A 12,161-nucleotide genomic window follows, 5' to 3' on the forward strand; every position below is an offset into this window, starting at 1 on the left:
TTTCGGATCAAAAGAGAAAAAGGCCATATGTTATGCAATGCATAATTCAGCTTTAAATTCAATGCTCAGTTTGAGTGAAGTTTGAGTGAAGTTTTTGGGACGGACCTAATAAGCTGCAATAGTTGTCATATTTCATAACAAACAAACCAGACTGAACAAAAACTAATAAATGATGAGAATAGCAAGGCACAGGAGTCCTCAAGTTATTTCTGTATAACTACAAGTGCATGGGAAGATTCGTGGATATCGAGGCTACAAGGGACCTTAAGATCTAGTCTGACCTGCAGTAAATCACGGGGCACAAAATTACACTCCTTCTACCCTCACTTCCGTATGTAATTTGCAGAAAGGTGGCCGGTTTTGACTTAAGCATATGAAAGCTGAGGAGAAGAGTCCTAACCAGTGTCCCTGTGTCTCCTTCAGTGTTTCATCCCATGATTAACTGTATCTAATGAGCACAAATTTTAAAATAAAGCCATTTCAGACAGATGTGGTTTTCAATAAACTGCAGATGTTTGAGATAGCAGACCTTGTTTTGCATTCTTGTGCAGTGGGTTAGTTCTCGGTTACTACAGGGCTGTCCTAATTTACCAGCCAGGGACTTGAGGACTTCTGCTGTTGCTGCTGTGAAGTGACACAAGGTCCAGCCCTTGCACGCCTCTCGGCCCCACCACTGACACCTGCCTTTTGTCTCTCTTCACAGAAAATCCTGACCATGATCCCGACCGAGGAGGAGAAGCAAAAGATCCAGGAGGCACAGCTGGCGAACCCTGATGTGCCCCTGGGCAGCGCCGAGCAGTTCCTTCTCACCCTCTCCTCCATCAGTGAACTCTCTGCTAGGCTCCAGCTCTGGGCTTTCAAGATGGACTATGAGATAGTGGAAAAGGTGAGGAGAAAGCACGGAGGCAGGGGTGGAGACTCTTCCGAGGCTCTGCTTAATCTTTCCCTGACTTTGTTATTATATAAGCATATATTTTGAGGAAATGGTAAATGGGTCACTTTTGTTTCGGTAGCCAACCAGGAAACAGCTAAAATGATCCTTCATAATCTGTTCCTTCTATAAAAGAAAATTAGAGATTATGTCTTCCTTCCTTTAATTAGGCAGTAATGATATTGGAACAAAGAAGAGGGCTAAATCCTTACCACATCTTTTCCAGATGTTGTTATTCAGGAAATTCTTGATTCAGAGCAGTAAGAATTTTTCTTTGGATAAGGATTGAGTGAGGACTGCAGTATTCAGCCTTACATCGTAAAATGGAAGTATTGATCTTACATCCATTTGAACTAAGGAAAACACCATCCATTAAAGTTATTTCTGTTTATAACCCTCTTTCAAAAAAATAAGGCATCCTTCAGGGGTGCTCACTCACAAGCAGTTGTTGCGGCCTTCATGGCTGGCATTTATTCAGAGAACACTATAATTGGGTTGTCTGTCATGAATGATGAATCACAGACAAACATTTCAAAATGACAGTGTATAATTTTGGTGCATAGGTGAGACAGAATGAAACCGTGCAAGTGATTTCAGCCACCTGCTGAATTCCATAAGGTCTTTCAGGAATCTCAGTGCAGGAACTTTCTTCTGGCTGCACTTCTGATGCATACGCCATGCATTGCTCTTTGAGCAGCTCCCTCCTGTATATATTAATTTTGTATGTGTATCTGTGTGCATGTGTGTATATTTAAAAATTGGTATAACTTTGTGTGATACAGATTCGGAGAAGAGGGACTTGCTTCTGAAAACGCCTTGTGTTTACCTAGCCATGACTGCTTAACAAGTTATACAACAGTGGATTGATTTGCAGATGATACTGTCAAGATTACTCAACCTCTGCTTAATTTTCTTTGATTTTAGGAAATGCAACCACACTAATATTCAGGATTTTTTTTAACTGTGACATTTTAGTCTTAAACATTTACGTTTCTGACTTGTAAAACATAAAATACTTGTATTGTATTTTAGCTCGAATATTCTTTTTGCCAGTTTTTTGGTTTTTTTTTTTACTCTGGTACAGCTATTTATTCTGCTTTGAAGTTACCACAAGGCTAAATTGTTCCTTTCATGTGAGTGGAGTTAGCTGTAGCTGTTAATCTGTGTCTATACCTAGAATTTATAGCTTCCTCTCAATCAAAATTAACATTTGAAGCACTGCTAAAAGCTGAAGAAATTCTGATAGTTTTCCTATTGCTGATCCTATGATGTTTATGCCACAAAGTTAATGAATTGCCAGCTAAAATCCATGTGGAATTGATGCTAATATAAAATGTTTGAAATACCTAAATTACTCAGAGAAGCAGTAGCTGGGGTAAAGATAAGAGCAAGATTTTTATCCCTGTTGAAGAGTGATAACTATGATAATATAAGAGCATCATGTGATAAGCAGCCTAGCAGACAAGCACAGGTGTGACAAGCAGCCCGGGTCTTAGTTGGGTGAAGAGAAAGATACAGGATCGGATATCAGAGGTATGAGAGTGAGCAAGCAGTTGGGTCTCTCCAAGAACAAAAGGTTGAAATAAGAGTTTAAGTTCCAGGTAACCAATAAACATAAGCCTTATTTAGACTGAGATAAGATACCATGAACATATCCAATTAAAAAATGAAGTAGCTTGCATTACTGATTATGATAATATGAGAGGCCCATAACCTGCTAACCTTCTTTTCTTGAAACTGGTTTTGTAGAAGATCCATCTGCAAATGGGCAAACCCTTCCTGAAATTTAGGTGTCAGATCGCTTACCTCCACAGTTTTTGTCCTTTTTTTTTCTGTCCAGCATTTGCTTGATTTTTTAAAATTTATTTATTTTAAAATTAGGAAAATTTATAACAGTTCAGAATGCACTCATATTATTTACCGAGTCTCACACATATTTTGTGTAAGAAACGAATGAACGTTACTATTATTTCCATGATGCTGGAAGTTTTAGATGGTCCACAGTATCAGCAGTGCAAAATATCCGAGTTGTTGACATAAAGCTGGGGTTCTCATTCATGAGACTCGTGTGCTGATGAGCCCAGAACAGTTTGCCTAAGCAAGTCTTAGCTCTATCTCTGACAACCCGAAAGAAAAACGGCATGAAATTGTTCAAGAGAAAGGTTAAGTGAGGTATTGTTCTTGTTTGTAGAAAAGCTTTTCAGGCATGATGAAGGAAGTCATCTTTCTTGGGCTGAATTTAATTAACTGAAGCAAGGCAGGGTACAGTGCTGGGGAGCAGCCTCAGACTGTACGAGGCTGAGCTGGATGAATGAATACTCATTTTTTTCTCTTTACAGACAGTTATGGTTCAGTTATAGCTTTTGCTCTAAGCTGTGGAGCATGCATCAGTGCATTGGTTTAGATATTCAAATACATGCATGTGAAAATGAAAATGGAAAACTCTTTCCAAATGATTGGTTTGATAACGCGTATACTGTTTCGCAATGTTAACATGTATCTAAGGTACCGTATGCCTTGAGGTCAGTAGTGAAACAATAATTTTCCTCACCTTTTTTTTTGGTATCATGTTTTAAAGGCATAGACAAAAGAGGTAGAGTTTCAATTTTAAATCTTCATTTTCAGACTTGTGATTGCTCTGAAAAGTTACACTGTGTTACTGCTAGATCTTTGTACTGAACTATTTGTGATGCAGATGCTGCCAAATTTCATTATCTGAGAGAAAGAAAGAGGAATAAAATCTTTAGTTTTTCTAAATCAGGTCTTTTTTTTCTTAAGGTCACTATGGGCAAATATATCCTTATTGCTGATAACTTTAAAAGATCATAAATGAATATAAGCAGGTGTAGAAATGAGACAAGTAGAACTGGTAAAGAAAAGGGCTTGCTTCAGTTTCTCTTCTGAGCAGAAAGATTACTCTTGACTCTAATCTCCCTGGAGACAGTGTGCTGGAGAAATAAGTGTTAAAAATATTTTACTTTTGAATGATGCTTAAACTGTATGAAAAATTTAAAAAGTGCATCAAAACTTTTTAAGTTTTACAGTATGATCCTGATACTTTCTGTTGCTTTAAAGGGGTATGATACTTTATGCAGGCCAGTCTTGATTAAATGCAAATATAGCAAATTACATTTCGGTCATCTCCAAGTTCCCATCCCAACCAAGTTTTTACCCCTCCCAGAAAACCACGCACGTGAACTTGTATGGGTACAGTAAGCTAAACTTGTTACCAGTGTCACAGGCAATATATATGCACATATATATTGTCACAGCAATGCATATGCCAGATCAATCATGAAGAATCAATCATCAATCTCATGAAGTTTAACCAGGCCAAGTGCAAGGTCCTACATCTGGGTCATGGCAATCCCAGGCACAGACTGGGTGGTGAATGGATCGTGAGCAGCCCTGAGGAGAAGGACTTGGGAGTACTGGTGGACGAGAAGCTCAATATGAGCCGGCAATGTGCTCTTGCGGCCCAGAAGGCCAACCGCATCCTGGGCTGCATCAAGAGGAGCGTGGCCAGCAGGTCGAGGGAGGTGATTCTCCCCCTCTACTCTGCCCTTGTGAGACCTCACTTGGAGTATTGCGTCCAGTTCTGGAGTCCCCAACATAAGAAGGACATGGACCAGTTGGAGAGGGTCCAGAGGAGGGCCACGAAGATGATAAGAGGGCTGGAGCACCTTTCCTATGAGGACAGGCTGAAGGAGTTGGGGCTGTTCAGCCTGGAGAAGAGGAGGCTCCGGGGTGACCTTATAGCGGTCTTCCAGTACCTCAAGGGGGCCTACAAGAAAGATGGGGAGAGGCTGTTCAGGAGGGCCAGTTGTGATAGGACAAGGGGTAATGGTTTTAAAATAGAGGGAGGTAGATTCAGGTTGGATATTAGGAAAAAATTTTTTACTATGAGAGTTGTAGAACACTGGAACAGGTTACCCAGAGAGGTGGTGGATGCTCCATCCCTGGAGACGTTCAAGGCCCGGTTGGATGAGGCCCTGAGCAACCTGATCTAGTTGGAGATATCCCTGTTCCTTGCAGGGGGGTTGGACTAGATGACCTTTGAAGGTCCCTTCCAGCCCTAACGATTCTATGATTCTATGATTCTATGATTCTATGATCAGCTGTACAGAACAGCTGTGCTACGGCCTCCCTGTCCCAGGAATTCATTGCACACGTAGTGTTGAGTTCATCTGTGCACGTGCGTCAGACGTTTATCTGGCATTATCAGTTGTCTCACTGCCAGAAATTCAAGGCAAATCCTCAAGTTTCATTCAAGCGTAATTTCTAGGTGAAAAATAAAAATATGGTAAATAAGGATACGTGGTATCTAAGGATATGAGGTAGCTCTGCATTATGTATCTGCCCTGTCTAGGTAGATAGTGAGTTTTATAGGGAGCAAGGATGAATATTTAATCTGTTAATACAGTGCTTAGCACATTTTTTAATTGTTTTTTAATGCTACAATAAAATTTTTAAAAAGCAATTGTTAATGTACACTACAAGCAAGAAAGTCTAAGCTTGGACAACCTGCTTGTAAATAGCTAAATGAAGGGCTACAGTATGGCCTGCTTTGGAAGCCTTTTATGCTACCTTTTTTTTCACCTTCATAGTGTTTTAAATTAACCTCTTAGGAATGATTTTTTTGATAGGTCACAAATTGATGCAAGTGAAGTAGTTCAAAAGCCTGTGTTTACAGCAGATGCAGAGCAGTTTGGGTCGTGCCCATAATGCAACAAAACAAACTAAATCAACCCTGACTTGTAAAGCAATTCAAAGAATTCTGTGCAGCAGTTTATTGATTTTAGTTTAACTTGATGAAGTCTTGGATTATTTAGCACCTCTCCTCTGATGCATAGATTACTTTGCTCACTATACCATCTTTTAATTTGTCTCGGATTTGCCATGTTCCTTTCTTTTCAACAGATGAATTGTTCTGTAGTGACTAGAAATATATGTTTCCTTCATCTTTGTGCTCTTATTTATGGTAAAATATCACTACAATTGTTGAATGACCCGTTGTGTTTCTTCAAGAAACTGAAGTTCTCAGCTATTTTGCCTCTTGGTCTAAAATAACATCTTGATTTTGGCTTCTTGGCTCATAAAGAGTGTAATAATTTGGGAAACGCAAGCTGCTCACGGATGCTTAGGATGACATTTGGAGATAGAAACGATGTGAATTGTTTCTGTGCATGCAAAATAAATAGCCCTGGGCCTCACACAAAGGCTGAGAAACAAGCTCCGTCAACTCGATTACCCTCACTCTCTTCCTTTGAACTCTCTGGTGTAGTTCACTTCCCGAGGTAACGGAACAGAATTTATGTTTTCAAGCCGTATCAGTTTACATACCTATACTCAGATAACATGTGTGGATGGAAGATGCGTTAAGTTAAAAGATTAAAATGAGAACACTTGTAAAGTTTGATGTTTGCAGTGGTTTTTTTTTTTCAGCTTTAAAGTCACACAAGCACAAAACCATATCTGAAACTCCGAGGTGGCCATCGTTTGAAGAAAGCTTTAGAGTCAGGGTGCAAATGCCACATCAGCCAGGGTTCTAACTCTTTTTCGTTTGTTTTTCAAAGATTAGAAAAGATAGTTTTAAGAAGCTTTTTTATCGGTTGGGGCACAGGGATGTTCATGCATGTAACTCAAATGCAGCAGCCCCTTCTCTGATGCTTTCTCACCTGTTTGGAATCACGGAATAATCTCCAAGACAAGTAAGGCAATTGCATGCATAAAGAAGCAACATTAGGAAAGCATTTTATGTATTTTTTTGCTGTCCTTATGTGTGATTTATTAGCTGGAACATGGAAGAAAGCCAGCACCCATGGCCAGTTTGCACTCTGCAAGACGCCAGTTCAGGAACTTTTTGCAGTAATTAATCTAAACCATAGAATTAAAAACTTAAAGCAGCTATAGCCAACTGCAGCCTTCACTTTCTTGTTTCTATTCTCCTGACAGGAAGTTGCAGAACCACTTCTAGACCTGAAGGAAGGAATGGACCAACTGGAGCACAATAAAACTTTGGGATTTATCCTTTCTACTCTACTAGCCATCGGGAACTTTCTGAATGGAACCAACGTAAGCCTGATGTCCCAGCATTTCCCTTGCAGCTTTTTCCTTCAAAAAACAAAAGTTAAAACCATTAAGACAGTTGCAACCTTTTTGTACCAAAAAAAATAATTTAGAAAACAGAGCCTACTTTTTATTGTGTGTCTGAGTGCTCTTTACCGCTTTCAGCATAACCTGAAGGAAACATGGATCTAGGCACTCTTCTGGTGTAACTCCATTGAGTTTAGTGTTGATGTTCCCCATTCAAACTGTGAGAATCGTGTCATGACTCATTTCACTGCAGGAGGGATTTTTTACTCTTTAGCAAGTTAAAAATAAATGAAAGCAGTAAGTTTCTTCTCCCATAGGATTCTTCTTCTTCTTTCCCCTTTGCCCCTACTTGACTAATATGCATGGGAAGGAGTAAACATTTTTTATTTTTAATTTCCTCCCTTTTTTCCCTCTTACAGGCCAAAGCTTTTGAGTTGAGCTACCTCGAGAAGGTTCCAGAAGTCAAGGACACAGTGCACAAGCAGTCCCTCCTGCACCATGTCTGCACTATGGTGGTTGAAAAGTTCCCAGACAGCACTGATCTTTATTCAGAGATCGGGGCCATCACTAGATCAGCCAAGGTATGTCTTGTGGGTAAATATATATATGTTTTTAAAAACCTTCTTTAAAGTAAAATATTTAAGATTTGATTTGATTTGATTTTGTTCCTCCCTGGTCACAGCACTTTTTAAGAATGTGGATTCATGGTGTCATTCCCACTGAATTTCAAAGATGCCAGTACTCTCGCTTCTGAGCTTTGTCTCTCTCTGTCAGGTGGTTTCCTCATCGATACACTAATAGTCAGCCACATTATGACAGCCATTTTAATGTTATATACATTATTAATGTGTGTAACTATTAGGAACTATTTTCAGGTTAAAACTTTATTTGACAATTATCTTCAGATATATTTATTCTGTAGTTTGGGTGAATCTCTTTTTTAAGGCAGATACCTGATTGTATTTTAAGGGCAATGGAAGGAATTAACTTTTTGGTAATAAAATTGTTTCCAGAATGAAAGCATCCTTGAAATATTTTGCTTAACTACTTTTCTGTCCTTCTCTTGACAATAATTTTGATGATTAGGAGTTAGGGGAGATAAACAGGAATAAATGAAACTTTTAGGAGCACCTCTTTTTAAAACAGGGTAATCCCTTGGCTAATGCATAGGTTTGGTCAATGGCTCGATTTGGTATGCAGATTATTTATTACTGCTGCTAGCAGGCATGACAGAAACACTTTAACCTCACTTTTGGAGCTCTCAGAGTGTGAAGTTTCATAGATGACCCTTAAAAACAGTACATTACTTGATTAATAGAGTAAACATGACAGAATATCATCAGGAGATAACAAGCAACAAAATTCTGGTTTGGAGCCATGTCTCATGTGAAAATGGAAATAATTACAGCATATAATACTAGTGTCCATCTAGTCCAGTGTCTTGATTCAGCTGGCCAATACCAGCTGCTTGAGAGGAGAGCACCAGAAGCTTCAAAGGAGGAGGAGAATCTCTTCTAAAAAAATTTTATTTCATAAGCCGTAATACTCATTATTCCTCATCAAATGGAGGAAGGATTTCTTTTCCAAAAGCCACCTTGTTTGATATTGGAGGGAGGGAGGGACAAGATGGGGAACCTGTATAATGCAATTTTTTTAAAACTGCAAAAATCAAATATTATTTTGGCTCCTGGTGCAGGATTTATTGTCTGAATATATTGAACAGGCCAAACTTTTTTTCTCTCTATTTCATAGAATAACTCAGGTTGGAAAGGACCTCTGAAGGTGATCTGGTCCATGACCCTTTTCAGTGCAAGACTGAATTAAACCAGGCTGCTCAGATCCTTGTCTAAGTCTCAACTAATCCTTCTACATCTTTTTGTTGATACTATTTCCAGACTTTTTCTCCATCTTAACTTTTAGAATGGGTTAAACAGTAACAAACACGGTATTCCAGCCTCTCTTTAGGAATGTCATATGCCTACTATGTTTTTCTGTTCTGATTTTGCTATCGTGTTAGATATTTTCTATGTGTTTTTGACTGTTGCTATCCTTTTAACACCAGTTGTCTTTGGGCAATTCACAAGGACATCCAGCAGCCTCCTAAGTTGATTGGGCAATTCAGAGCTCAGCCTGATGCACAAAGGGGTCCGGTACTGCCTGCAGCATGCACTTCATTGCGATCTACAATAATGACCAGGATCTGCTGAAGCAGATTTACTGCTTATCTCTCAAACCCTTAATAATCTTAAATCAGGATTAATCTGAATAATTTCTTGCCATCTGTGGACTTTACACTCTTGGTGTGCTTTCTTGTTTCCAGATAATTTTGAAATACAAAGTACAAACCATGAGACACTTGCTGTTAACCCTGTCATCATATGAGAATCAACATGTATTCCTTCTTTTCTTTTGCTCTCTTAACCTTACACTTCATAGGTGACCTCCTGTGAGGCTATTGTAAAGATTCTGACAGTCTAATTTTCTTTACTTGCTCTTATCTGTCCACTATTTTATAAACATATTCAGAACCTAGGAATTATTTTCAGTATTTGATTTCCTGTTATTCATCCTTTCACCCAGATTACCAAGTATAGTAATAAAGCTTGGAACTCTACAGTCTCCTGAATCAAGCTTGCTGCGTTTGTAAAGATAGGTGAAACTTTTGCTGTCCTCTGATTCTTTAAGTTACTAAGTGCAGTTAAAGCATACTCATTTTAGCCAGTGGCTCAATTTCTTTATTTCAGTTGCTGTCAGAATTCTTGTCTTTTGCTTGTTTACTGCTTTGTAAGCTATCATCCTCTTCTAACATATTTGTTTCCGCTAGCAAGTATTCAAACCTTGATGTTCATGACTATTAAAAAATGAAATACAGAGAAATAAAAGCAGGTACCAGAATAGGTTTCTCCCCAACATCCTCTGTGGTAAAGTCAGATGAAAAGAACTCATCTTGTTTCCCTTCCCTAACTTTTGTCTTCTTCAGTTTCTTTCATCTCCAGTGATCCAGGACCTCCTACATATTTTCATTTTTTTTGGATACCGTAAAGGAATTTGTGGCTTTTGTTTTATATCTTTAGATATTTACTCTTTGGATTCCATCTCTGCTCTCCTAATTTTCCTCTTGTACAGCCTATGTTTAGACTTTGTTTTATGGCCTTCACTGAGGTTGGTTTCTCATGTTTGGAAGATTTTAATTTTTTTTAATGTTTTTTTCTTTGAGTGATTCTTCATCTCTTAACATTTAGGTATATCAGTTTCTCATTTCCTGCTTCTTGTCTTTGTTAAGAAGTAATTTCACTTTTTTTTTTCTTAGATTGGGACCAAGTAAACTGCTCAAATGAAAAACACAGTAAAAGAGAAGAGTCCTTGTTTTCCAAAATCCAAACCACCATGTGTAGTGTACTCTCAAGTGAATCTTCTATTTTTCAGTCTTAGAAGGTGAAAGAAAGCTTAACCTAATGCTGTCACTTATAAAAAATTTTTAGGTCTAAGAGCATACAAAATTGAGCGCAGTCTTCCAGTCTGTGGTTTGCTGATCTAGTGGCCCTGCCCAGAGCGGACAAAATTCTGAAAAGGCCAGACAAAATCACATTAAGAGAAATTATAGCCTTAACCTTACCCATGACGCCCAAGGTCTCCCTCTTTGGGATGTTCCTGCATGTGTTATACCACTGATGGATTACTGTAACAAGCCCTATTCCCACTTGATCTTAGCTGCCACAAATCAAAGAGTTAGGACGTGGAAGCCATCCAAGCTGCCCTCTTCAAGGGAATGTTCACAGACGAGGCGAAATCTTGGTTTAGGAAAGCTGACAGGAAAGGAGAACTAATATTTCACTGTGGATTAGGCTGTATTTTGAGCTCCATTTTGTCTACAAACATCTTTCAGAAACCACAAAGGCTAAACAATTTCCATCCTGTAGATAAACAGAGATGCCCCTTCCCCTGAAATGCACATCATATGAGAATTTCCTGAGCCTTAGTTTATGAAAAAAAAAAAAAAAAACATACAGAAAACAGGCTGCCTCACCAGAAAAGAGTTAGGCCAGAAACAAAATGGTGTAGTTGTTGCAAAACTTGTGGCTTTGTGTTGAAGGACTGAAGTCATAAATGGGGAAAAAAAGCAGACACAAGTGAAAAACTGACCAAAAAATAGTATAAAAATATATAAGATCATGCAGAGTCACTGATTGTTTAGTATCGCATGACTAAAAGCAATTACTTGGTTTTTTTTAATCTATTTGAAGTTGTTTTTTCACTGGAGTCGTACCAGAACTGATGTACCTAATAGTGAAGCAGACTCCTGGATTTCTTCAGTTAAATTCGGTATAATTCCTAGAAATTTCCTTACCAATACAACAAGGAGGATTTGCATGAGCACTAGTATCTTCTCTGTTAGTGAATAAAAAACGTACTGTTATTAAAAATATTCGTCTTCTTTCTCATCCCCATAAATGTTTTTCCCCATGCATCTGAAAGCTGACTAGCTCCATAGAGTAAACTAGTAATTGTCCTTTTCTCCCTCTGATTTTAATTAACTTACAAAATGCCAAAATTCTGGCTGGTTTTTAACCCCTGCAGCAAGACGTTTGGATTACGTGCAGATTCTAGAGAATGGAGAAGCAGACAGCTTTTCAAAGCTAGCAATAGGAAATGGTAACAACTCAGGGAAAGGGGGCAAGGGTTGCTGGCAGGAAAGAACTTGGAGTGAGACTAAGGCAGAGGAGAAGAGAGCCCGCAGCTGCCCTCCAAGGGACTTGGCAGGGTTGCGTGGGGAGAGGGGAAGTGGCTGAAACAGAAGTGCCGTTCTGGTGTGCTGTAGGTTCTGCTTGCTACACTGGAAAGCAGAGAAAGGAGAAAAGAAAAAAAAAAAAAAAAAAAGCAGGGAGATCATGCTGCCTCCTGCGCTGCTTCAGTGGGGTTTCTCTTGTCTCACTTGATGGGAAGTATTTGTGTGCAGTTATCATTCAAGTATGCTTTCCCTCCGTTATTTCAAACAAAAATAAATGCCAGAAGTCAAATTATTTTCCATGTAAAAAAGGATTTGGGGGATGCAAAGTTTCTTACGGTTGTATTACACCTTGTGGTGCCAGCTGCAAGGACTGCTGCAGCTGCCCCAGCTTCTGGCAGGGGCTAG

General features: G+C 39.0%; 1 protein-coding gene across 6 annotated transcripts in view; it reads left to right on the forward strand.

Annotated features, from left to right (window-relative positions):
* FHOD3 (formin homology 2 domain containing 3) overlaps positions 1-12,161 on the forward strand; it is a 411,475-nt gene that overhangs the window by 361,851 nt on the left and 37,463 nt on the right. For all 6 annotated transcript variants that reach the window (XM_086609099.1, XM_086609100.1, XM_086609102.1 and 3 more), the window contains 3 exons: positions 704-886; positions 6,887-7,006; positions 7,447-7,608. In XM_086609099.1, the coding sequence (XP_086465225.1) occupies positions 704-886; positions 6,887-7,006; positions 7,447-7,608 (465 nt within the window). The remainder of the gene's footprint in view (positions 1-703; positions 887-6,886; positions 7,007-7,446; positions 7,609-12,161) is intronic.

This window comes from Tauraco erythrolophus, chromosome 3 (genome assembly GCF_009769465.1).
Source record: "Tauraco erythrolophus isolate bTauEry1 chromosome 3, bTauEry1.pri, whole genome shotgun sequence".
NCBI classification, from domain to species: Eukaryota; Metazoa; Chordata; class Aves; order Musophagiformes; family Musophagidae; genus Tauraco; species Tauraco erythrolophus.